Here is a 27,459-nt window from a genome sequence, read left to right on the forward strand (position 1 = left end):
GCAGAGCCCCGGCGGCCGCGGGGAGCCGCCACCTGCGGCGGCGCGGGAGGCAGGCTCGAGCGCCGCCCTTCCCCGCCACGGGCGGAAGTGGCGTACGCGGAAGGAGCGGGCGGCCCGGGCTTCCGCATACCGAGCGGCTCGCCCCTGGGCCTTAGGAGCGTCTGTTAACGGCCGAGTGCGGCCGCCGCCGCCGCTCCTGCGCCATGTTGCGCGGCCTGGGCAGCTGGTTGGGGCTGGAGCGGGCGGGCGAGGAGAAGCTGCTGTCGGCCGAGGAGAGGAGCAGCTCGGCGGAGGAGGAGGAGGCGGCAGCGGGCGCGGAGCCGGCCGTGCAGAGCTCGGAGCAGGCAGAGCCGCAGGTGGACTCGGAGGCGCTCCTCAGCCAGGCCAAGGGACTCGGCAGTGAGTGTCCAGCCCTCGCAGGCCGGTGCTGACGGGGGGAGCGGGGCGGAGGCGACCCGGCACAGCCGGCCCCGGGGCACGCCCGCACCTGAGCAGAAGGCGCCCCCCGCGCTGCCCCTGCGGCTCCCCGCGGGCCAGGTGCCCCCGCCGCGCCCTGGGCCGCAGCGGAGAGGTGTGGGGCGCCTGCCCCTCCCGCACAGATCGCTGCGGGGGCCTTCGTGCAAGCGGGAGGCTTGAGGAAAAGAATAGCTTCGCTTGTTGGAGGGGTGTGTCGTGCCCAGGCATCTGTACGTGGGGAGTGTTGGTATGGGTCTGTTTTAAAATAATAAAACAGTAGTCTTATCCCACTAAGGGAATTTTGCTGCTGATGGCAGGCTAGCGACTGGAGAAGCAAAGGCAGATCGGTTTAATGCACGTTTAGGGGTTGGAGAAGTGACCAGTACTTACCATTGGCACATAAACCAAAGCTTTAGTTGAACTAAACAGTTATAGGTAGGCTTTAAGAGGAGTTAAGCATGTTTATTCTCAGTTCAGCAACTGTAAAAGAAAAATTACTTTTCATCTAAATAGCTGCAACTCCAATGTAGCTTCCATAGTGATGCAAAATGGGGAACACAGGTTTGATGTGACCAGAATACTCTCTTAAAAAACCAAAACAGTTCTGAAGCATATCTTTCCAGATGTAAATGGTAATTCAGGTCAGTTTAGCTAGTATGGAAAATGATGTCAGTGAAGAAGTGTGAAAAGTCATTTTTCCCTACCCTTTTTTAATTTACATTTTCTCATATCTTTGTTTTGCATGTCTTTTAAATGATATTTGTTAACTGCAGTCTATGGCATGCATCACTACCGCATAATTTTTCATGGAGCTTGTGCAGTCTCTTCCACAGTTCTGAAGCAATCCTATGCAATTGCTAAAGCTGGAAGTTTGGAAGTGACCTAGTCCTCTAATTTGATCTTCATTTTTCTGCATTTCTGAGATTCTTTTTAAATAGCAGTTAGTGACAATAAGGAGTATTTGATTAAGTTGCTAACGATTCTGTGCACTGTTAAAGGATGTTGCCTCACTGGAGATTAAAAAAAAAAAAACCAACATTTTAAAAAACTTAGATATTAAAATATGAACTAAGTGAATGGCTGCAAATGTTTCTTTCAGTTATTGTCTTTTTCAGAATTGTTACTAAATGAACAGCATTTCTTTAAGTATCTGTTCTGTTGTCACTGTGGGAGAAATGATGTATACATATAGAATAACGTACTTCATAAATTGGTGTGGGGTTTCTGTGATTTTTCTTAGGAAAGTAATGGGGTTTGATTATTTTGTTGAACTCATGTAATGAGGCAAGGCTGTAATTTGCTATAGGTAAGAATTCTGCCTTACTACAGTAGATTCTTAGATAAATTAATCCAAAGTACAGCTCCATGCTCGTTGCTAATGTGTCTTCATACTGGTGCTCTGAAATGCTGGATCAGTATCATCTCAAAGGCTAGTCTGAGATAGTTCTTTACTGTGCTTTGCCTTAGGCTACCCAAGCTGCAGCAGATTATCTGTGTAGCTTGGTCAAATACTTGTCTGGTTGTTGTAAATTGATCCTAATCTGGCAGTCACTCTGGTTGTTCAGGAAGGAAGAAAAGACTTTGAATTTTCAGGGGAAGAATAAGTATTGACTGTTAGAAATATAATTTGCTCTGGAAGTCATAATTTGGTTTAGTGATTCATGGATTCATTGTCTGTGACACCAGAGAAGATTGTAGTGGAAAGGCTTTTTTGTAAGGATTTGGATGTCACTGTTGCAACACATGATTACTCTAGAAACATCTGCATAACTAACAACCAGGGTAGCTGTGTAGAAAGACTCCCCTAGCACATAAAGAATTCTACTGGTAAAACTGAAGCCTTACATACATTGTTTTTTGCTCATTATCACATCATTACAAAGGTTAGGAGAATTTGTCAATGTGAACTAATAATAGAAATATTGCTAGATACACATTCTTAATACAGACATAGATTTGTAAGAGGGAGGGAAACCTTCTTGGTCATTTGAAAGTGGAGGTGTTGCTTTTCAACCACTGATTCTATTTTTCTAAGGCTAAGTACCACCTCTTACTGAGGTTTTACAAGTACCTCGGTTCAGAAGAATATTGGCCCTTAATGGAAATAAAAAGCATCTTGTTCTTCAGACTGGTTCCGGGACTGGACAAAACCACTTTGCCCAACAATAACACAACGTCGCTGGACAGCGAATGTTTTGGCACCTTTTGCATCTAAAACAATTGTATATGAGAAAGTTTCCAGGTGTATATGAAATGACTGGTAAAAGCTGGTAGGGAGGAAACAATCCAGTAGGCTGCTGCTTCCTCTACTGTGATAAGGGGGACAGTATATATTTCCCTATCTAAAGTGTAGAAGATAGGCTTATCAGGCTTTACAACACACCACATGCTTCACATGGTATAAAAAAAAATATACACTTGTGAAGCCTGTGGTGTGTTGTAAAGCCTGATAACAGGTATGAAAGATGCTAGCAAGTACTTCAAGGAAGTTTGGTTGCCACCATTCTGTGACTTAAAAATGCAAGTTATATATAAAATACTGGCTTGCTTGAGAGCTGGCTAGACCTCTGCGCTTGGCAGTATTGATTTGCTGATATTGTTAAAGAGAAAATATTTTATACGCCACAAAACAGTCAGCTTTCCAAAAGGTGACGTGAATATTCCAAAGTAACTCGTTCTACCAGTGGCTAACAACTGTGTGTTAAAACAACTTAATTTTTTTTGCATGGTAAGGTTATTTGTTATATTTCTAACCTGTAAGGAAACTGGAATTTTTTGTGACATCTTGAGAAGGAAGGTGGGTTTATGTTTGTTTGAAATGGAAGTGCTGGGTTGTTTTTTCTTTTTAAAATCCCCTGTGTAAAAGTCAAAGTTGATTTTCTGGAATAACTGAAATATTCTTATCATCCCATGTGCTTTGCATTCTTATTAGTGCCTCAAATATATCTTTGGTAGGTACTATGCAGTTTAGATCCACTATTACTACTAACCCTATAATTAGAATAGAATAGAACAGTTCAGTTGGAAGGGACCTACAACGATCAGCTAGTCCAACTGCCTGACCACTTCAGGGCTGACTGAAAGTTAAAAGCATGTTATTACAAGAAGGGTCGGAAGGAGGATCCAGGGAACTACAGGCCTATCAGCCTGACCTCGGTGACGGGAAAGGTCATGGAGCAGATCATCCTGAGTGCCATCACGTGGCACATGTGGGACAACCAGGGGATCAGGCTCAACCAGCATGGGTTTATGAAAGGGAGGTCCTGCTTCACTAACCTGGTCTCCTTCTATGACAAGGTGACCCGCTTAGTGGAGGAGGGGAAGGCTGTGGATGTTGTCTACTGGGGCTTTAGTAAGGCCTTTGACACTCTCTCCCACAGCATTCTCCTGGAGAAGCTGGCTGATCACAGCTTGGATAAGCGCACTCTGCACTGGGTTAAAAACTGGCTGGACGGCCGAGCCCAGAGAGTGGTGGTGAATGGAGTCAAATCCAGTTGGCGGCCAGTCACGAGTGGTGTTCCCCAGGGCTCAGTGTTGGGGCTGGTCCTGTTCAATATCTTCACTGATGATCTGGGTGAGGGGCCTGAGTGCACCCTCAGTAAGTTTTCAGACCACACCAAGTTGGGTGGGAGTGTTGATCTGCTGGAGGGTAGGAAGGCCCTACAGAGGGACCTGGACAGGCTGGATCGTTGGGCCGAGGCCAACTGTATGAGGTTCAACAAGACCAAGTGCCGGGTCCTGCACTTGGGTCACAACAACCCCAGGCAATGCTACAGGCTTGGGGAAGAGTGGCTGGAGAGCTGCCTGGCAGAAAAGGACCTGGGGGTGTTGGCTGACAGCCGGCTGAATATGAGCCAGCAGTGTGCTCAGGTGGCCAAGAGGGCCAATGGCAGCTTGGCTTGTATCAGGACTAGTGTGGCCAGCAGGACCAGGGAGGTGATAGTGCCCCTGTACTCGGCACTGGTGAGGCCGCACCTCGAGTACTGTGTTCAGTTCTTCACCAAAAGGGTGGTCAGGCATTGGAACAGGCTGCCCAGGGAAGTGGTTGAGTCTCCATCCCTGGAGGTATTTAAAAGATGGGTAGATGTGGTGCTCGAGGACATGGTTTAGTGGTGGACTTGGCAGTGATAGGTTAACAGTTGGACTTGATGATCTTAAAGGTCTTTTCCAACCTTAACGATTGTATGATTCTAAGGGCCTTGCCCAAATGTCTCTTAAACACTGACAGGCTTGGGGCATTGACCACCTCTCTAGAAAGCCTGTTCTCGGGTTTGACCTCCCTCTCGGTAAAGCAATGCTTCCTCATGTCCAGTCTGAACCTCCCCGGCGCAACTTTGAACCATTCCTATGCATCCTGTCACTGGATACCAGGGAGAAGAGCTCAGCACCTCCCTCTCCACTTCCCCTCCTCAGGAGGCTGTAGAGAGCCATGAGGTCGCACCTCAGCCTCTTTTTTTCCAAACTAGACAAGCCCAAAGTCCTTAGCCGCTCCTCATAGGACATGCCTTCCAGCCCTTTCACCAGCTTTGTTGCCCTCCTCTGGACGCATTCAAGGACCTTCACGTCCTTCTTAAATTGTGGGGCCCAGAACTGCACACAGTACTTGAGGTGAGGCCACACCAACACCGAATACAGCGGGATAATCACCGCTTTTGACCGGCTGGTGATGCTGTTTGATGCATCCCAGGATGCGGTTTGCCCTCTTGGCTGCCAGGGCATGCTGCTGACTCGCAGTGAGCCTGCTGCTGACCAGTGCCCCCAGATCCCTTTCTGCAGGGCTGCCCTCCAGCCACTCCTCTCCCAGTTTGTACTTGTGCCCAGCGTTACTGCATCCTAGGTGCAGAATCCAGCATTTGTCCTTGTTAAATTTCATGCCATTGATGATTGCCCAATCTATCTAGATCCCTCTGAAATTATTATATTATTATATTTACTATGGCACTTACTGACATTGTATCATTGTATATACTGCAACTGTGATATTACAGTCATAATACACCTGTTCAAATGTAAACAGTGCTTGTGACATCATGTCATTATCTGAGACATAAACAAAGCCAATGTTGTTTTAAGATCCTTTGTCAATAAACTGATATTTAATGTTTCTGAAGGGTCGTGATATACGTCTTGCTGCTTGCAAGTTTGTTCTCCTTATTAAAAATGAACAATACAAGGCAACCATTCATGCTACGTAGTTCTTTCCCTGCCACCTTTCTTCACTTCAGCACTGCTAATACAAAAAGTGCTAGTTAGTCTTTGAAAATATTTTTGAACGTATTCAGAAAAATAAGCAAACAGGGCCACAGTGTTTCTCACGGAGCTAAAAAGAGGAAGGCAATGCAAAATAGAAAAGGGCAAACATCAAGAGCAAGCTTCTGTCTTAAGACTTTTGAAGGAATCTCAAGTGTTACTTGCCTAAAATTTTTCATGCATTTGCTGCCTTCGTGAGACTTTATTGTGCACATACATTTTCTTAAAAAAGTGTAATTCTGTTTTAATACTGCTGGTAAAGTTACTTTATTGCTTAATGTCTCTGAAATACTTAAATTAGGAAAGAGACATTGCTTCAGAAAAGTCATTGGTAAGCAATATTTCAAGGACCATTAGGAATGTTTTATTTAGTAAACAAGGTTCATGTATCAAAGTTTGTTTTACAGAAAGTTGTGATCAAACATACAGTTTGATCATGATTTAAAGAATATGAACTAGAGAAGGATAAATAGGATTTTAGTTCTTTGTAGGTCAGAAGCTGGGTTAAATGAATTTGAAAGAAGACTTCAGGTAGCTATCCAAACGTCTAAAGAGAAAGGAAAATCTAGTAAGAGAACTGGATGTACAGAGATCTTTTTTCAGCTCCTTCTCTTCTCTTCTGTGAAAGGTTACCTCTTCAATTTTGCCACTGCTGCTACAAAAAAGATATCTGAATCCGTTGCCGAAACAGCACATACGATAAAGAAGTCTGTAGAAGAAGGAAAAATTGACAGTATCATTGATAAGGTATTTTATTTCTAGATACTTGATCTGAAAGATCTGCTTGCTTACTGTTGTTGTAATGTATAGCAAATCTAGCATGTGATAACGTTTCTTTAAGCTGGCTTTAGGAATTACATGTGTCAAGAGCAGGTATCTCCTGTCATGATAAATGATGTAACTGAAATATTTATTCAGAATAGACATGCCAAAAAAAATGGTCACTTTGCTTTACTCAGTACTGCACCTGTGTTCCATTCCTTCAGGATGTAGATACACTGGAGAAAGACCAGAAGAAAATATGAAAAATGCTGACATAGGAGGAAAGGTTGGAAAAGTTAGTAGAGACAGGCAGTTGGAGAGATCTGGGAGATGTGTGGGTTGGGTTTTTTTCCCCCAGTTTATTTAGGTGGAAAGAGGAATGCCATAGCCTGTGTCTTAAATGCATTTCTGAAGCAAGATTCAGCTTTGTGGATATTGTATCCTAAGACCCTAGAGCTATACAGGTATGGTTTCATAAGACCTAGTGAGTTAATGAAACGGCTTACTATTGTCCTGTTCTTCCCTGCCACCTCTACCACGCCACTTATCTCTTGCCTTCTCTGTTCCTGGCTGCCAGCTCCAGTTGCTTAACTTCTGCCAGCAAGTGTTCTTCCAGTGCTTTAAGTCAAGAACTTGGCAGAAAGAAAAAAAAAAAAAGGCAGCAATAAGAGCTACATAATGTTTTGTGTTTTTAGCAAGGGTAGCCTGGAAGGGAAAGGGAAAGCGAACTGCCCAAAACCAACCCAGCTGTAGTAGGACTGTGTGTCCCAGACATGGGAGATGCAGCCAGACCCCTCCTCCTGCTCCTGTCTCTCAAACACCCCCTCAGGGGAACTAAAGTGTGGGTTTTTTGTTTGTTTGTTTGTTTTTTTTTTTAATACAGTGAAATTAAATTTCTTGATATAATTAGTTTTCACGTTGTCTTCCAAATTAGTCATCAAATGACACTTTTAAATTTCTGTTATGGTCAAATTTTGTCTCCAGATTTCACTGACTTTTTAGTGACAGCTGTCTATATATCATAGCAGAGTTCTATTTCCTACTACAGTGTATTAGAGTCTAACGTAATTTTGATCCACATCAAAAAGGAAAAATCCAGTAAGAAGGTTATTTGGTAATTTAATACACAAATAATAATGCTTATAAGAAACTGTAGCTAAGTACTTCCAGCGTGTTTTATGCCTAAACTACTATTTTCTTTTTTCTGTGAATGCCTTAGAGTAATATGAATTCCCTGTTTTGACTAATAAGTTTACATAGGGGAGAAACAGATTATAGCTATATAATTGTAAAGCTTTTGTCTTACACCAACATGTTAAGCCATAGACCTCACTGCTTAAAATTTGTATTTTGCAAGTGGTTTAAATATTAATTTCTAGCTTCATGGTTTTTTGCGTCTGCTTTCAACTACAGAACAACATTTGCATTGTTACTTCTAGATTATGGCATAACGACTTCTGAGACCATTCTTCATTTTTTAATTCTAAATTCAATATAGGATATTTCTGAACATATTTTTTTGATGAAAGTTTGTCAAGAACATAAGTGGAGAAATGATTTTATGTCAGCTAAGCAGACATTCTGAAAATCATACTTAACAATTTTACAAATCCAATTTATTGCAATGGATATATTTCTTAGGCAACTCTTGAAACTTGCTGTAAGGCCAAGGGTATCTTTAAGTGTTTAATGCTTTAAAAACATGTTTAAATAGGTCTAAACAGTTAGTCTATGCTGTCTGTATTTGACATGGTAAGGCGGTAAGTGTATATGCATAGATGTGCAAATTATCAGCTAGGATTTTCCTTTTTTTTTTGTCCCCTGAATTTGATAAAACTATAAATATAATTTTGCAAACATACACAATAGTTTAAACTTTTAAAGGCAAAATCAAATGTTTCAGTAAAGGGGAATGTATGATTTACAGGAAACACCTTTAATTAACTTACAAAAAGAGCCACCAGGGATATAAGAATATGATACTGCAGTGTATTTGAAAGTACTTTCAGAGTGAACGTGAAACAAGAGGAATGACATTTTTTTCTATTTTGGTTCCCTAATTTTTATTTTAGACAATTATTGGAGATTTTCAGAAGGAACAGAAAAAATTTGTCCAAGAGCAGCAAACAAAAAAATCAGGTATTGTATGCTTTTTTTGATCATGCATAACATTACATAAGCTAAAACTTGCTGGAAGCTGGACAATTGAGGTATATCTAAACCTAATCTATGAAAACTCTGTTTAATGAAACACATTATGGTGGAACTTAACATATATTGTGGAATAGGAAGATGACTTTCTTAAGGTTAAGGTTAGTGTTACATTATCTAGTTGGTTTAGATTTGCCTTTTTATCCAAATTCAGCTTTATGAAATTAACTCAAAGATCACTGTGCTAACAAAGCTGATCTTTTATTGTTTTGAATCTTAAGCCTGTGTATTAATTGAAAACAAACATGCTGATTACCTTTCTTTTGAGCTTTAGCAATTATGTCACATTTTCATAATGAAATGAAAAACGTGGGTTAGGGTTTGCACTGTAGTATTTAATTAGTTTCGCTGTAGGAGTTGCTCTGCTTACATTAAAGGCATAATTGCTCTTCTGCTTTCCCATAAGTCATTTGCTTTACAATTATGTGTGATCTAAATCCTTTGAGTTACCCACCCATGTACTATTGACATCAGTGCATCTATTTGAGACTTTAAAATAAGCACTTTTTTTTTTCTACGTTGCGTTTCATCATTGGCTTTTATCTCTTTCAATGTGTTACCTGAATGCAATAATTTCTGAGAGTTTGAATAATTAGTGGCTCTATTATTAATTTTGCAAATGACTGGTTTTAAATGGATCATGATAAAATTTTTCATGCTGTCTGTAGTTAGTATGTTAGTCTGGTTTCTTCTTGCAAGATTGCTTATGTGATTGTGTTGTCTGTATTTCTATCTTTTTGTCTCTGTTAGTAAACTTTGGCATCTGTTACTATATTTCTGCAAGTTTCATGAAAATAGGTAGCTAGGTTGACAAAAGAAAGAGTAACAGATGGCCTAACTGAAAGAAGCATTAGCATCAGATGTGAATTCGTGTGGGTGAAAGATCTTGCTGATCTCAGGTGCATAGGCAAATCAGCATTGTTAGCTTTATGTGCACAAGAATTATTTGTTCACTGTTACAGATGCATCATAATGTCTCTGTAGGCTGAATTTGCATTGACAGTGAAGAGATTAATAGATTTCTATACATCTACAATAGTTTATTTTCCTTTATATACAGCCTACAGAACTATTTTGGAAGTATCTGTGTAAATATATAAAACAGCTGAACTCAAGTGTGCTTATCCAGTGTATTACATGTTGTAATTTATAACAAATTTATAACTTATTTTTCTCCATCGTTAAAGAATTGGTGTCTTCTGGGTGGTAGAAAATTAATACAATAGTAAATGACTTGGAAAACTTAATTTAGACAAAGTTTACATGTTTAAAGGGTATCTAGACATTCCTATTTGCAGGCAGTTTAACCAGTTATACAGCACTACTTCAGTAACTAAGCAAAGAGGCACCAAGTTCTGACTGTACAGACTGCAAAGAAATCCCCACAGTTTTAATTCTACAGTAGCAGAAATCAGCAACTTTAATTTTTTTTTTTTACCTCTGATAAGCAAAGATCCATTCCTAGAGTTTCTTTCTTATGCCATGAGCTTAGTTTAGGAAGAAGGAACAATGAATTGGCTTACTGATGTAAGTCTGCTTATTTTTGTGACATTATATGTTACTTTATGTAAGGTGGGTTTTTTTGTTTTTTTAAAAGTAATACACATGCAATTATTTTCCTCCTTTCAATAATAGAAGCAGCAGTGCCTCCCTGGGTAGACAGCAATGAAGAAGAGACAATTCAACAGCAAATACTGGCCTTATCAGCAGTAAGTATTTCATTTCCTGTAAGATTTGAAATTTTTCTGTTGGAGAGGTTAAAACTTCCTTTTTTTTCAAAGTAAGTTTGGCTGGCATTATTAAATTATGTATTTTCAATATACTTCTTTTAATGTGTCTGTCACTGCACTGACCATGTGCAAGAGTAAATAGTTCTTTCAGTATTAACTTGAGCCAAAGTAGATTCCCAATATAATTTTTTATTTTTATAAAGGCTTTGCAGCTTTTTGGTACGATAGGATTATGGGGGAAGTGGGATTGCTTTGCTGGTCTTGTGTGTGAAATATGGTATCCTTTTTCTGATATCAGTTAATGACCATAAATATGTTCTTCAAAGGATAAACGAAATTTTCTGCGGGATCCTCCAGCAGGTGTGCAGTTTAATTTTGACTTTGATCAAATGTACCCTGTTGCAATGGTGATGTTACAAGAAGATGAACTTCTCAATAGGATGAGGTTTGATCTCGTTCCCAAACAGTAAGTAATTTCTGCTGTAACTATGTATGGTTGTACTTTTAATGTGTCTGTAAATATTCATAAATTACTCCTTTTTCTTTTCACTTCCTTCAATTTTTGATTTATTTACTTCCTCTGTATGTGTTTTATATCTGCTAATTTCGAATGCATGGAATATTGCATGTGCATTGCAGCTTAGCAATTAGAGGAACGAACAGAAGTAGGTCTGTTAGACATTCAGAGCTAATAAGGACCTGTTGACTTAAGTATGGGAGAGACCTTAAATTTTTCCATGTCCAGTGTGCTAAATTAATTGAAAATCTTTTTCCCAGAGGTAAATGCAGCAACAAAAACGTTCAGACCTATTGGTGTGACTGACACCCCAAAAAGGTTATTAGAGATAGTCAGAGGCCCCATAGAGAAATGTTAAAAGAATGCATCACAAAACAGCAGCAATGCAAGCAAGAAAAACTGGTTTTGAATAGGCAATGGGAAAAGCTCTGTGTTGTGACTGCCTTCTTTCTAGTGGACCTAACTAAAAGATCCGTAAGGTCTTTGTTCCAGCAGTTATGGCCTGTTCCAGTATGGCTTCTTGATCCCAGCTTTGTTCCAGTACTGTTCTTCCTTGCCCAGTCCCAGACTCTGCTCCTTAAGCTTGTTTCATAGGTCAACATTCTTGTTAAGTAGGAGTTCCCAACATTAGTCTCTTGTCTGAGGATGGAAACAGGAAAGAAAACATCTTTCTTTGTGCGCTTTTCTATCTTAAATCTCCTCCTTTTATAAGCCTTCCCAGCTCCTTATTTTATTTACCCCCTTCCCCGCTGTTCTTTGTTGCTGTCAGTCCTAAAGCTCTGCCCGTATTCTAGGTCTTCATCAGATCTGTCTCTGATGCTCTGTCTTCAGCCTCTGGTCATGCTATCCTTGCCTATCCTACCCCATTGCTTAATAGGTTGGGTTTTTTTCTGTTCTTAGTCTCAGTAGTCACTGTTTGCGTGAATGGGCAGGAAGATAACTTCACTCTCTTCTTTCTTTTTTGACTTACACACATTCCTCCCCACAGGCCTTGCCATTTCTGGCTTCTCTTCCCTCTGGGTTACAGTTGGGTCTTTTCTTGCTTACTGGAGGATTATCGGAGGGAAATGTTACCTAAGAAGTGGGATAGACCCACTTATCACAGCTGGTCTTTTCCAAGATGGCAGTTTCTAGTTACTGAAGGTCCTTCAGACATGCTGAAAGGTGTGAAGACAGTGAAATAGTTCTGCTGCAAACTAGGTGTCATGGTTTAACCCCAGCCAGCAACTAAGCACCACACAGCCACTCGCTCACTCCCCTCCGGTGGGATGGGGGAGAGAATCATAAGAGTAAAAGTGAGAAAACTTTTGCGTTGAGATAAAGACAGTTTAGTAGGGAAAGCAAAAGCTGCACACGCAAGCAAAGCAAAGCAAGGAATTCATTCACTACCTCCCATCAGCAGACAGGTGTTTAGCCATCTCCAGGAAAGCTGGGCTCCATCACGCGTAACGGTTACTTGGGAAGTCAAAATGTCATCACTCCAAACGTCCCCCCCTTCCTTCTTCTTCCCTCAGCTTTACATGCTGAGCATGACATCATATGCCCTTTGGTCAGTTGGGGTCAGCTGTCCCAGCTGTGTCCCTTCCCAGCTTCTTGTGCACCCCCAGCCTGCTCGCTGGTGGGGTGGGAAGCAGAATAGGCCTTGACTCTGTGTAAGCACTGCTCAGCAGTAACTAAAACATCTCTGTATTATCAACTGTGTTTTCAGCACAAATCGAAAACATAGCCCTGTACTAGCTACCAGGAAGAAAATTAACTCTATCCCAGCCAAAACCAGCACACTAGGAATGGCTTCTGCCTATAGATCAAAGATGTTCCACTTCCACCTGAGGTCTAGGGAATACATGAATGAATATAGTTTGACATTAATAGAATGTTGGGTTTAGAGAGTAAGTGAACCGAACAGGCTTATTTGGCTTGTTGGGTTTGTTTACATAATTTGGCAAGAGAGATGGAACAGCATAATATTGTTCCAAATTATGTATCGCTGCATGCTGTTAAGCTTTTTCTAAATTATTGTTATTGTTGTTGTTGTTATTATTATATGTTCAAGTCTATTGTAACTGTCTTGTAAGAGATCACGAACTTCTACAATGAAGAATTTTTTTTAAACTGTGTTAATATCACAAATTTCTAAGTTTTTACTTAGAAGGCAGCTATGTCTACTCCTTCCATCTGCGTAGTAAATTTTATTTCATTGCTAGATGGTAAAAAGAACAGTATTTCCAAATGTAGTAATCAAAATCTGTTTGTTCTCTCTAGCATAAAGGAGGAGGTGTTCTGGAGAAATTATTTCTACAGGGTGTCCCTAATTAAACAGTCTGCACAACTCACCGCACTTGCAGCTCAACAGCAAGCAGTAGGAAAAGAAGAGAACAAGGGCAGAGAAGAGGATAGTCAACTGAAAGGTATGGAAATTATTTGATTTAGCACAGATCATCAAGTTAGTGTCATGCATACTGACTGTATACATTCATGTGACATTGAATTTTTATCCTGGATTTCCTATGAAATCAGAGCTTCTCTCATGATACTTGGTCTGTTTGTCTAGATGGGGAAGCGGGGGTTCCTAGTGCTTTTAAGCCATTTTCCAGTTTCAGCCAACTTTGTCAGAAGAGCGGAAACCTCAAGAGATGAAATTTTGTACTTGGCTTATAACAGCTCAAGACCACTAGTGGTCTCTGGTGTGCTTTTTTGTCTTGTCACCTTTGGTTCACCTGATAAGACGAGGTACTAGCCAACGCAGCCAGCTGGCATATGGTTTGCTCTTGGCTTTTGCTTAGGCCTCAGGCCAAACAAAGTTAGTGATATGGGGGCAGAATTACTCCAGTAGTGGAGGCAGAGATGCATGCAGGATGTGGGAAGGCAGACAGTGTATTATAGAAATGGAGGAAGATGGGGACCAGGAGGCTACCTGGGATTCACCCTTGAGATGAAAAAGCCACTTCAACGTAGGCGTCTTCAGATACACTGATCAGTTTATACAGATTATTCTTACTGACCGTCTTATGAATCATTGGGCATCTTTGCATGCAAACAAATTCTGCAAGCAGGAATATATACAGCTTAAAGAGTATAAAGCAGTTACTGGCTAAGACACAAAAGATAACTAGTAGCTCATTAAATCTTAGCTTGAGCTAGTTAAGCTCACCACCCCTGGTAAGACATCTGAAGAATCTTGGCAGGCTGGGTAGGCATTACGCAGAAGGAGAAAGCCTTCGCTGCACCTTGGAACAGATTCTTATATCCCCAATATCAATAAATTGTCATCATCCATGAAATCCATTAATGCTGATGTCCTGTTGACACTGCTGGCCTGACTGACAACCAACTGATCACTGCCAAGTGGACTTCTTTTTCCCCCTTTGCGAATACAATATCTTTCCATATTGGTATTCTTCCTCTCGAGTCCTTGCACTGCTAATGCTCCCATCTTTCTAACCCTACCTCAGTTTCTAATTTCACCTTTCTTATCTTTTTACAGACTTTCTCACAGCTCTTTTGCAAAACTTGGTAATTTTCTGCACAGCCTGAGCTAAGGTTACTCAGCTGAGCCTTGGCTCCTTGGACACAGGCAGCTGAACCTGGGGGTGAAGGGGAGGTTACAATGGGAATTACAGAGCCAGGCTTGCATGTTGCATAGAAAATACATTTTCAGAAAGGAGTGTAGTAGTTTCCTCAAGCTTTTTTTTGTGCGTGTGCCTTTGCTGTCAGTTTGTGTCGTTCTGTTTCTCATAGGTTCTGTTCAGAGTGTGCATGTGTTCATCTAGAATGAACAAAGTAGTTTTCTCTGAGTTAAAATCCAAGCAATGCTGACAGGACAGAATCTGCTTCAGACCAAGAGGCACCAATTCTGACTTCTTTTATCCAGGACAGTTGTCTGCTGTCCCAATGAGCTATGTACAGTCAAACATTGCAGCATGTCCCCATGTTGAACAGCATGCTGTCAATCATAGCAACACTACTCATGCTATTTCAGGCTTTGTAAGCTTAAAAAAAATGACGGCCTCACTTGAGCATATTACATGGAGCACAGAAGAGACCTAGGCCGAATCTATGCAAAGTGACCACAGATTATGTGTCCTCCAGAGTATGCTAGCCTTTGAGGAGAGTAACCATTGCCCACACACACCAGTGGGCTGTGGAGACCAGGGTTCCCTCCCTGGGAAGATTGACAGAGAGAGCATAGGAATAGCCCAACATGATTTATGTGTTTACTATAATGAAATAGCCCAACGTGATTTCTGTCTTTACTATAATGATGTAATTCTTTTGCTCAGTATAGTTCAGAAGACTGCTTTAAGCAAAGGAGTACAGAACTTGTGTTGGTTTTTTTCCCATACCTTTAATTTAAAATATGTGCAGGTTAAAAAATGAAGTTGAGAATTACATGATAGTGAATCTTCCTACTATTTTCATAGTTTTGTAAGCATGTTCTTTTCTCTCTGTAGAAACAGAAAAGCAATAGAGGAAATGTGATTATATGGAGAAACAACTGATAATTTTTGTGAAAGCCAAGACTTAATTTTTTTTTTCTTTGTGTAAAAGAACTACTCTTAAATGTCCTACACTAACTCTTTCATCATAACAGAAAGCTTTTGTCTTGAACTTTCAGTGCAGACTGTATTTAGGCTTGTTTCCTACTTACCTGTTCATGTCATATAACTTCTACACTCCCACCATATTCAGCTCCCATTTTTGTCATTTTCTATGAGCAAATTGTGTTTACTGTTACCCTGTGCAGGCACCATCAACTCAGGAAATCACTGGGATTGTCATGATTTCATAAACCTTTGCACCGAACTGGCATCTAAATGATTTATCTAATTTTCTTTCTTTCTTGGATTTCTTTATTGTTGTGATTTTTTTTAAAATCTTTTTTGGATTTCTGTTCCTCTAGGTTTTTTTATTACACCAACTGATAGGATTATACTGTAGACTATTAAGGGCAGTGACTGTCTTCTCTGGTTTCTGTAGTGCCTCACAATAGATCTTTGAGTATTAGATCCTTTCATTTGCTACTGCATTTAGTCCTTTGTATAGAGGAAAAAGTTGTGTTTGGAAAGATTAGAAACATAAATTCTGCGAAAAGGTATTTTCTTCACTGTTGTTTATAACCATATTCTCTGTGAATTCTGTTTACTGACAGTATGCTTCCCCTTTCCACTGATCTTGATTTGATTTCTGTTTCTGCATATCATTGCTTCAGTAAACCAATTTCAGAAAAAAAGAAAGCTGACACTGTTGAGGCTGACTGGCTAGACAAATAGAAGTTACTCTGTCATTAATTACAGCGCTGAAGGTTTCCTTTATGCAAGCTAAATATGTAGTTCAATGGGTAGTCTTAAACTCTTAAGTTCCTAGGGCAGCATAACCTCCTTTTCTTTTTTAACAGTACAGTACTCACATTTGCCAAATTATGTGTGTTTTAATTGAAGTGTCTCAACTCTACAGGAGAAATGGCAACTGATCCTACTGATCAACAAAACTGTTATCTTTGAGTCATCCAAACCCTTGGAAATTGCCAGTCAAAGAGAAAGTTGCTGGATAATACCCAAAGAGTTATTCTAGTAAAATTACCATTGTGACTGAAAACAAAACATGTCTTAATTTAAAAAAAAAAAAAAACAAACAACAAAAAACCAACCAAACAAAAAAAAAACACGCCAAAAAAAAAAAAAAGGCACTGCCTTCTGATCTGTTGCAGATCTCGTACAATTCAGAAGACCAGTATAGGATATGCAGATAAATTTACTGTCCGAATGACTGTATATTCTGTAATGGCAAAGATACATTTACCAGACTGTAGTAAATACAAGTTTTGTTTGATTCGAAAATTGCATAGATTTGTGAAGCTCTGAATCATCTGTGTTATTTTTGATTTAAATAACCTTTTTGAAGGTTGTATTTCCTAATTGGAGGCTAAAACTGGGAGTAATTGCTTGTTGGTAACTCTTCATAATGTTCAGAGTTTCTTCTTAAAGCTGACTGATGTCTATAAAATAGAATTAATTGCCTTCCATTTTTATCTCTCTCTTGTCTCCTCCTTACCTGCTGTTTTCACAAAGTTAAATTAGCGTGGTTGATGTGAAAGGAAAAAAGAAGGGACAAGGTGGAAGACATTGCTCGTATTAGCGTAGAGACTGTAAGATCTATAACAAAATGCCAAGTTCTAGTCCTTCTCCAGGTGTTAGTAACTATTTACTTGGGAATGAAGTTACCTCAGGGGCAGAGAGCACATCAGCAGTGGGAGAGGTGATGCCAGGCCCGTAGATGCAGAACAGCGCTGGTGGTATGTTGGTCACATCAGACTGGTGCATGGCCCAGCGCAGAGCTGCTGCGCCGCTTCTGCATGAGAGCAGCAGGTGGAGCTTGAGGCACCTTTCTTGCACGGTGCTTTGGGCACTCGGTGCTGAACAGCGAAGAGTTAGTGCCATGTTGTACAGCTTCCCCGAGCAGGGAGTGCTGGAGCATCGTTCGCTGCGGTGTTGGGTGCGGTAACAGAGCCTCTGAAGACTGGGAAGGGGAAGGAAAAGAGAGGATGGGACAGACCAGTGGGCATTGAGTAGATGAGCTGTATAAGCAGTGACAGCTACGAATTAGGGAATTATTTTAATTAGAGCTGATCTTAATTTTAAAAATTAAACCTGAAAAAATTCCCCCCCTTCAGAAATTGCTGAGTCAGCAGAAAGGGTCCACCTGGGCACGCTGCCGTAAGCAGAGCTGCAAGCTCAGAGCTGCTTTGCATGTTTAAACAAATAGAACTGCTAAGCAAGCACTCCATCACTACCACAACCTGCCCAGTATGTTAATTGTTCTTGCAGCCACCTGGCTCTTTACTGTGACTCTTCCTCCTCTCCTAGTTGCACGAGGAGGAAAGCTGGGGTGTTCCTTTACCTGCCAGGAGAAAAGATCTGTCCTTGCTTGTAAACAATCGTTGTCTTCCTAGCACCATGCTACTAAATACAGAATGCACAGTGAGTTTTCTTAGGAAATTGGGAACGGCTTCTAGGGTTTATGTTTTTCAGTGACTTCCTTTGCCTGCGTGAAAGAAGGTAAGGCTGCAGAGCACTCTTTTCATGTGCATTTAGGGGTGTGTGTACAGATGTAGTCCCATATACCTAAGAGCTAACTAGTGCCCATATCAGTAGTAGTACCCAACCATGGGAGTGTGGGAACTTATATGACGGGCAGTAACTGGATTTCATGACCAAGTCTACACCTTTGTAACTTTAAAGATCATGTGACATGGGTGCAATCTGTAAGTGTTTTATAGAAGACATTCTTTCAGATTCCCAGCTGTTCCTATTTATGTAGTTCTTTGGATCATTTTGAGGGGCAGAGGGGTTTCTGTGATTTAACTTTGGAGTCATAATGAGGAAATGGTTTGCTAAATTTGCCTGCCTTAATTAAGAATAGAAAATTGCTTGTCTTCCGTTTTGTTGTTGCAAATGCTACACCTATGGCTGAATTCAGCCTTTAACGACCAGGATTCCTTAAAACTTAAAATATGATATTTCCGTGTACACTTAATAGCTATGCAGATTAAATGAGATCTTTTTATATTTAAATGTAATCTACCCTTTTTTTTCCCTCTTGATAGAAACAGTACGGCCAAAAACACCACCTGTTACAATAAAGCCTCAAATAAAATCTCAAGAGGTAAAAATGCTGTTATATTTTATCTGGTATTTAGTATGTGAAACTGTTACTTAATAGGTAATTATGCATCCTTTTGAGTAAGTTGTGCTATGAAACCATAATAATATAGTATCTGACAGTCCTAACCCGCTGCTGTTCTGCTGTGATATTAATTTTTAGTGCATACATTTTAAACTCATTTTCAGTAGAAAAACAGTAGTTTATCTGAAGAATACTTTCATTAGTATCCTGCACATTATAATAAATCATGTTTTTACTCTGAAGAGCGACATTTCCAAAATGTTTGGAGTAGAAGGTTTGCGTTGTATTTAGACACGAGATACCTTCATAAAAATATATTCATGTGCCATGTTTTGTCCAACTCTTCAGCAGTTGTCAGGCTTAAGTACTGGAAATCTAAATGATGCATTGCAATAGCAACATTATTTTATTGCAATGGCAAGAAGAGTTTTGCTTGATACTGCAAAAACCTTTAACTTAAACATGTAACGACCCTTGTTCATTTCTGGATTGTAAAATCAGTGCCAGAGAACACTTGGCAGAAGCAGAGCTGTGCATTCACTTGCCAATAATATGCAGTGGACTAAATTAAGCTAGAAAGATTTCCAAAGAACAGTTGTCTCTTAATCTTATTTGTGTGTAGAAAACTGTTACTGAATTGCGGTCAAAATTTAATATTAGTCTTAGGTAATGTTCTAAACTACTTACGAGTTTATTATTGTTTCTGAAGATGACAAAAGCAGAATTAAAGTTGTTAAGAGAACACAAAAAGGAGCCTAGGATGAAAAGCAGATCATTTTCAGTATAACTATCTAACATTTTTGTCTGTACAAAAATAACTCTTAAAGAAAAATAGCCCATAAAGAAAAATAGTTGTCAGGGTAATGCATTTGGTTTGTTTTTTCGCTGATTCTATCTAAAAGGCAGTCAGTCACATGAGTGCAAGTATGTATTGGTGACATTTTTTCCCCTTTTTGGATAAGCTTATACAAAACTATCTTACTGCAGGACGAGGAAGAGATTTCCACAAGTCCAGGTGTATCAGAATTTGTGAGTGATGCTTTTGATGCCTGTAATCTGAATCAGGAAGACCTAAGAAAAGAAATGGCACAACTGGTGCTAGACAAAAAGAGAGAAGAGACTTCAGTAGTAGAAGGTAAAGCTATTATTACCTTCTGTGTCTTAAATACAGTAATTCTAAGATAGGTTGATTTAAATAAAAAAAAAGTAATTCAATTTGGGAAAGTAGATTCGTGACTGTTTTTCGAAGTGTATGAAATGACCTGCAATGAAATGTTGCAGAAATTAATGATAATTCTTACCACAGTTGAACCACGTCTTATACAGAATGTTAACTATAAAAAGTTTAAATCCAAAGAACCTATCAATTTTTAGGTGGCTCTTTTATGGAAGTGACAGTGGAGTATTTTTTTCTGTCTAATTCCTCCTTTCCCTGCCTTCTCTTTCATAGGTCCTTATGTGTGTGAATTTTTATTTCTTTAATTGACATCCTTGTAGGTAAAGTACAGTATTTGGAAGTCAGGCTATGTTTTCTTCTTGTGACACCAGCTAAAAATGCAGTATTTGCACCAGACTGTGAGTTTGCAGATGCCTCTGCTGTAAAAGCGTTTGGAACAGTTAAAGTTTAACAAATAGCTTTGAGAATGATGAGAAGAAATAAAGTGGGGCTTATACTTAGTTCAGAAGAACAAATATCAGTGTAAAAAGCATAAAAGCAATCGGTGATGATGTGACTCTGGCCATACACAATGAACTATTTACTATGAAGACACTTGCGTATGTAGATGCTTATCATAATACAATTTTCAGGATTCATCTTACAATGTGTTTTGGATGTTGCTGAATCCTTGTTTTCTGAAATTGTTATCTTTTCCAATACATAGCCAAGCTTGAGGAATTCTTGAAATAATATGAGTTCCTTGCATCTAGCTTTTTTGATGGAAGTGTTTCAATACGTCATTAATGTGTAATTTGTTTAGAAAAATCTTAGCTGTCCTTACTGACTTGGACTATGGAATTACGTACCTTCATATCTAGGCTGAAGGTACCCAACATGTAACACATCAAACACCCATCTCCTCCCCCATACCCTTGCATATGATAGGTAGAGCTAATTAAAACAGAGATTAACAACACAGGAATGCCTTCTGACTCATTTTTTGCCCTGAAGTATGAAATATGATTACCTTTAACCCTGATTAAATGAGCTTGCCTAGCTACAAATATCAGTGAGGAGAATACCTGTTTCTTTTTTTAAATTACCCACAGTATTTGATCTTTTCTTTTTCATAACAGTATACTCAACAAACTTATGAACTTCATTCATTTTTCCCCAGAGCTTTAAAAGTATGAAGGGAGAGTCAGTTGATAGTAAGACTGAAAGACTGTAGGCAATAAGCTTGCAAAGGGACGCTTGTTATGACTAAGCTGCGTATTTGCTTTTTAGTTCTTTATTATAGAATGCACGTAGGAATATAGACTTGTATATTAATTAATTCCTATGTGTGGTCAATAAGGAGATTAAATTTCTGATTGTGAAGTTTCTTTAGTTTTTAAGGAGAATTATCCATAAAGTTCAGGGGCTATAAGAGAGATACAGTGCAAATTAATCTAGTTTTATATAAATAAGCAACATTCTGTATTATCAGTTTAATTCTTACACATCATTTATCTCTTGTAGAAGAAACTGCTGATTGGGAAAAGGAATTACAACAAGAGCTTCAGGAGTATGAGGTGGTGACGGAATCAGAAAAGCGTGATGAAAACTGGGATAAAGAAATAGAAGAAATGCTGCAAGAAGAAAATTAAGCATTTTCACAAAATCACTATAACCCTAAGCTTTTTTGAGGACTGACATGGATTTCTGCTTTCATATTTTGCTTACGAAAGATCTTCAAAAGACATAAGAGAATCTAAAATCGTTATAATTCCATATGGGAATACAACCATTATTTCTGTTCTTTATATGAGCAGTTTCTGAACTTCTACATTCTTCAACAGAAAAAAAAAAAAAAAAAAAGAGGAGACAGACACTGCAGGTTATATGTCATAATTAAATGCGATACCTATTACATGAAGCAACAGTTTAGTTTGAGGCATTTTTAGGTGGTCAAGAAGCTCTGCAAAGAGATTTCTAAATCTAAGAATCTCAGTTTGTCTACAGCTTTCTGTTTGGGATGTAAAAATGGGTGTTGTAAGTAACTTAGTCCTTGGAAATAACTCTCCCGTCACGTTTGCACTCTGATCCCTGTATAATCTGTAAATGTGTACTATTTTTAAGGTACTTGTAGCTAGTAGCTTTCATGTGTATTTAACTTCCTTAATGTATGTAGCCAAAGAATTTATAGAAAACCCTATCGAGTAACTTCCAATAATTTGTTATAAAAAAATACTATTTCAGACTCCAAAAGAAGTACTGATTAATTATTCATCAGATATGATTAACTGGCAAAAATTTAAGCATTTAAATAAGAACAGAGTTATTAACTGCTTGAATTAAGCTGATGTTTTTGTTAAATCATCATATTGAGATACTGCCTTTCCCCACAGAGAGAAATGATTTAATGCATTCTTTCTTCAGGAGACTGTTATGTTTCCATTTAATTTTGCTGTCTGAGTGAGAGCAAATTAAATGTTTCTCTTTAAATGCTGAAACATTTATGTGAAAACTTAATGGTTTGGACATCTTTATTAAATACTGTAGATATGTATAAAATTGGCTCATTTATTTGGACAGAGGGCAGAGTGAGGGGCAAACAGATTTCAGACTTACACAGATTTCAAAAATATACTTTGTCACAGTGCTTAAGACATGGAATTTAAATAAAAATTAGTTTTCTTTAAAAGATTTTTTGATTCTTCTCAGGCATCTGCATGTTTCCTATAGTTTTACCATTAAGTCAGTATCTTCATGTATATAAATGAAAATTTTATGTTCTATTTGTCATATATTTCATAAACTTCTCTGACAAAACATTCATGAAATCCCAAATAGGAAGGAAAAGGGTAAGATGAAGTAGGTAGGAGCCATTAAGCACAATTGAATTATAGGCATGTTACATACAGTAGGCTTTGTCTTAATGACATAATTCTGCAGAAAACTTTTGTAAAGAGACTGAAAAGATTATAGCTGTAATTATTCAGTCAATATTCATCCGTGGGAACTGAAGAGAGCTGAGTAGTTTTAACTGCTGTTAACTGTAAGAAAGGACTATTTAAAATTGTCTCTATTAGCAACTTGGACAGAAAGCCCTCCTGTATTTCTCATCATGGAAAATGAATTGTTTTAAACCTGCATACATTTGACTTTTCAAAGTAGTTTCTTTATTACCATACACTTTCTCAACTACAATCAATCTTAAGCACGACTTGTATTTTTATAGTGTTTTTCACTTTTAGTTAACAGATGCCAGATAGGTCGTGGTAAATAAAAGAGGTACTTTAGGAGCTTTTTATATCTGGGATTAATTAAAGGCTACAAAAGTTAAATCTGTTACACTCCATAAAAATCAGGGTATTCAAAGCTTAGTGTTTACTCTTGACAAATACAACCGCTCACAGATTTAAGCTGGAGACATGAGGATCTGTCTACTGTACAGTTTGACGTGACGCCTGCTAAAAAGACGGGTAGTTCTATTCCGATAGTGGCAAATCTTCCCTGGATGGCTCGGAGCTCAAAATCACTGCTCCAAATGTCCACTTTCTTAAAAACCAGCCTCATCATTCCTAGTGTTTTCAGATATACGATGGGTTTATTTGCATGGGGTTTGTACATCAAGCCTCATCTTTCTTTTCATGTAAACATAGCCTATATAATAGTTATAGGTATTAAACTCCATCTTTCATAGAAGATGGCTCCTACATATCAAACCTTAGTTTTCCAAGTCTCATGAAAAGCAAGTATGGCTAAAAAAAAAAAAAAAAAAAAGGCTGTTTAAATTTGCATTTAAAAAGGCAATAATGTAGCAAGGCTTCATCTGACTTGAGCTCTGATATTTAAAGTCTCTTATCAAAAATCATATTAATATTTTCAAATCTGCATATCTGGCTTTAATCTGGAAAGCGGAAATAAATTTTGTGTAATCCTGCAGTTTTCAGGACTGTCCCGTGCCTTTCATTTAGGCTAGTACTACAAGTGTCTAGCAGTTTTTATTGTGCGTGGTAGGAGGGAAGGTGTCTGTCTTCCACTTGTCACACAAGATGAACAGAAGTAGACCTCTTCATGTTCACAGTGAATTTTGTAGGCCTTTGTAGCCCAAATGTATCTTAATAATATACTTTATAAGCAAGTATGCTGGCATTTTCTTAACAACGTCATTCCAAGCACTGGGCTGGTGCAGATGCTAAAATCCAGCAGAACACCAACAGTACAAAATCAAAGACAAAACCAAAAGACACCAAGAATGGATCTAAATAATACCAACCTGTGGAGACAATGTAACAGAAAATGCAGTTGTTTGAAACACTGAGGAAAAGCAAACAAACAAACAAAAAGATTGTTAACAAGTTTTCTTAGAAGCAGCTAAACATGCAGATGTTGGAATTAACCTTTGAGAAACAGGGAAAAGGTTACCCAGGAATCATTTAGGTTAGCTTAGAACAGTGATACAGCTTTCTTCTGAGATAGCGACATCTCCAGTTATTCTGTGCACTGAAGCATCCTCTTCAACTATTAGTTTACTAGTCCAGTTGCTATTAGTTAATATGTGTATGGAATTTTTTGATCCAGTAATTTGTGTGGAGGAGGAGGAAGAGGAAAGATCATAAAATCCTGGAATAAAAAATGTGTAGTAAAATATTCCCCTACATTTTTATTCGATCATTTACAGCTGTTCTCTAAACAAAGTTAACCAAAGCTTTCAATGTCCGGAATCGTTTCAGTAAACTTTGAATTTCTTTAGTTTGTCACTTCAGTTGGGTCATAAAAGTATTTTTTTCCTCCATGCTGTTTGCTTATCTTGGTGTGTGATTGGCGGGGTTAGGTACGTAGTACTGAAGCGCAATGTTAACCTCGTGCATTAAAAGCGTAACCCTACGTACAGGAGCAGATCACCTGACCGTGAGACGCACCCTTGAACTCTTGCCCACTCGCATATTATTGACTTTTACTTTGCAAACAGCTGTTAGAGAAAAGGGAACGAAGTGCGGCTGGTGACCCACCGGTGCGCTGCCAAGCAACAGCAGCCACGTGGGGCCCTCGGTCCGTGTGCTGTATCTAGAGCCTAGCTGTACAAGTACAGCGTCAAGAGCCACGCTGATAATGGTCTGGGTTTCGATTCAGCAGAAGTTTAGAAGAAAGGTGTATTGGATGGGCTGATACTGTATGTCGCAGAAAGTGCTGGCTGGTACCTCTGTAACAACAACTGCATAGCAGCCTAGCCTTAAACGATGTTATCCATAGTAGTAGATTTTTGTCCCAAACTACGCATTTCCAATGTTTTTTTCCTTTGTTTTAAACATTAGGGTTCTTTTTAGATCAGCATTCCATTTTTTTAAGTGAAATGACGAGTGAATTAATTTCTTGCTATATTTTCTTTGTATTATATTGAAGTTAATTATTTCAGAAAATAACAATTCTTACAAAACATCAGAAGATGTGCATGGCTTCATTTTCTTCTCAGTGTAGCCCAGTATTGGCTCTATATATATGCATATGAAGACCATGCATATATATAAATGCAAACCCACATCTATTAGTGTGTCTAAATATATTTAAAAAATCACAATGTACTTTTCCTTTTCAGCTGTTACTTTTAACCAGATACCATTGTGAGAGGAGGAGCGACCAAAATAACTGTCATTAGTTTGTCACTCTATCATTTTTAATGAGACAGCGCTCTGCAGAAATGATCTTGAAGTATGAATCACTTGCTTCATTTCACAAAAGCCTGGTTTTCATTATGGCACAGATTGAGAACGTTTTCCTTTGCTAATTCAGGGATTCATGAAGCTATGACAAACCTCTCCAGATACACTTGGGAGGTACACTTAATCCAAAACTACCTGGGCAGAAAGTTTATTTTTTCTCAATGGAAGTGGTCCTGACAAAGGAGGGAAAGACAGAAATAAAATGCAGTGAATTAAGGGTTATATATAAAATAAAAAGAATAAAGATTTGATGCCTGCTTTGATGTATGATGTTCTGAAGAAAACCATGTTGGGGGGGTTAATTGTATGCATGCACAAAACCTTAATTCTGCAGTTGCTTTGATTTATTCGTTCTCTTGGCTATGGCTTCCATACTCAAACGTGAAGGTTTCAGAGCCAGATAAAGCTACTGTTTCTCTGTGTTTCCTATCCTTCCCGAGGAGGAAGGAGCCAAATTTACTCATAGGCAAATAATGGCCAGCGAATAGATTGATTACACCCAGCTTCTTGTCCCACTTATTTCAGGAATGCTGGCCATAGGCCCTTTCGTGACTTTGGTGCCTGCAATTTAAACATCAAACAGTTCTGCTTTTGCTGCATCATCACCGCCTTGCATCCTGTATCATGTGTAACAAGACTTTCAAGCCCATCGTGTGTTGGGTGGATGAAAAGTGCTGCTGTAAGAGCATTACTGGGGTGGAGAGGAGCCTCTGCAGACATTTAGTGTGGATGTGGAAACAACAATCTCTCTCACTGGGATGAGGTGTCAAAGAATTAGCAGGCATATGAATGCAAGAGCTGAAACCATCGCCTAAGCAGGCAAAAATACCAGCACATGGGATCTTTCAGGAGGAGGAACTGTTGTATCGGACAGACTTCGTATTTCTGTGGCTATGGATATACTAATCAACTGACGTGGCTGAGCATGTGTTGAAAACTGGACACCTATAAACAGTTAGAAAGACCCCTAAAACTGTTTGTCCTGAGCCAACAACTAGCAATCTCTCCATCCGCTCCTGGGCACTGAGTTATTCCCAGTGGAGCTGGCGAGCAACCCGGCTTTGGAGGTCAGGCGCCGAGGGGTACGATAGGGAACGGTCTGCATCCCCTTGGTCCGGGTGCCGGAGGACAACCACCAGCAGATTTAACTCACGACTGCCAGCACAGCCTCTGGCTTGGGTGTCCTGCCCCCAGTCCTGGCTGGTGTCAACAAGGACACGAGCAGCGTTAGGGTAAGCAGCACCGCGTTCATCGGATCCCCCGACCGACCGCCTGCCCATCGCGGAGAGCCAAGGCTCGCCTTCAGACTCTGCTGGCCGACACCCAAATTCTCTTCCAAAGTATGCTTGCACGAACCTGTAACGGGCTATCATTCTTATCGATACAAACGTCCAGTTCCTTTTTTAATCTATTTCATTATTTCATTGGTATTGTGGGGTAATTAATTTCTTAATGCGTGAGGGGGGAAAATCTTTTTATTGGCTTTAAATGTGCCACTTTGTAATTTAACTTAACTCTGTGTGACACAGGGAAACAGAAGATCCTGACTTTGCCTTCTTTTCATCATGTCTCTCTTGTTGCTTTCCTGAGCCAAGCGAGCAATTTCAGACTTTTCACTCTTGTCATACAGCAGTTTTTCCTATGCCCCCAATAATTTGGAGGACAGCTTTCCTTAGAGATCATTTACGTTCAGAGTTCATTTTCTGGGAGGGAGGTGTGACGTGCAACCAGCACGTAGGAGAAGGCACCACCCAGCTGACACACGCTGCTTTCATTTTCTGTATTACTCCTCATCCCATTCCACATGCACTCCGACATCTTGTTTGTTTTTTATTTATAGCTGTATGTTAAGCCAGTATGTGTTTGCACTATTGTCCGCATTGGGCCCCAGGCAATTTCCCTAGTAGCCGTCATTTAATTTTAGGATCCTGTAAAGCAGAAGAGTGGTGATTTGGGTTGTTTCTTTTGGTTTGTTTGTATTTT

The 27,459-nt window shown here is 39.4% G+C and overlaps 1 protein-coding gene across 2 annotated transcripts; it reads left to right on the forward strand.

The window, feature by feature from the left end:
• Positions 1 to 119: 119 nt before the first annotated feature.
• On the forward strand, positions 120 to 26,596 carry SYAP1 (synapse associated protein 1). 2 transcript variants are annotated; one of them, XM_082338030.1, is made up of 9 exons: positions 120 to 399; positions 6,335 to 6,453; positions 8,541 to 8,607; positions 10,315 to 10,388; positions 10,736 to 10,875; positions 13,189 to 13,334; positions 18,530 to 18,588; positions 19,597 to 19,744; positions 21,290 to 26,596. In XM_082338030.1, the coding sequence occupies exons 1-9, from the start codon at positions 204 to 206 to the stop codon at positions 21,415 to 21,417; spliced, it is 1,077 nt and encodes a 358-aa protein (XP_082194156.1). In that variant the 5' UTR covers positions 120 to 203; the 3' UTR covers positions 21,418 to 26,596. The 2 variants fall into 2 exon arrangements, with proteins under 2 accessions (XP_082194156.1, XP_082194157.1); XM_082338031.1 differs by lacking the exons at positions 18,530 to 18,588; positions 19,597 to 19,744.
• Positions 26,597 to 27,459: the final 863 nt, after the last annotated feature.

This window comes from Platalea leucorodia (genome assembly GCF_965183815.1).
Source record: "Platalea leucorodia genome assembly, chromosome: 2".
Classification (NCBI taxonomy): domain Eukaryota; kingdom Metazoa; phylum Chordata; class Aves; order Pelecaniformes; family Threskiornithidae; genus Platalea; species Platalea leucorodia.

What these genes read in the sequence shown, in the direction of transcription:
- SYAP1 (XM_082338030.1), top strand. Translation starts at nt 204, where the DNA reads ATGTTGCGCGGCCTGGGCAGCTGGTTGGGGCTGGAGCGGGCGGGCGAG. An exon ending in CCAGGCCAAGGGACTCGGCA is followed by an intron (nt 400 to 6,334) that starts GTGAGTGTCCAG and finishes CTTCTGTGAAAG; the next exon opens with GTTACCTCTTCAATTTTGCC. An exon ending in GCAGCAAACAAAAAAATCAG is followed by an intron (nt 8,608 to 10,314) that starts GTATTGTATGCT and finishes TTTCAATAATAG; the next exon opens with AAGCAGCAGTGCCTCCCTGG.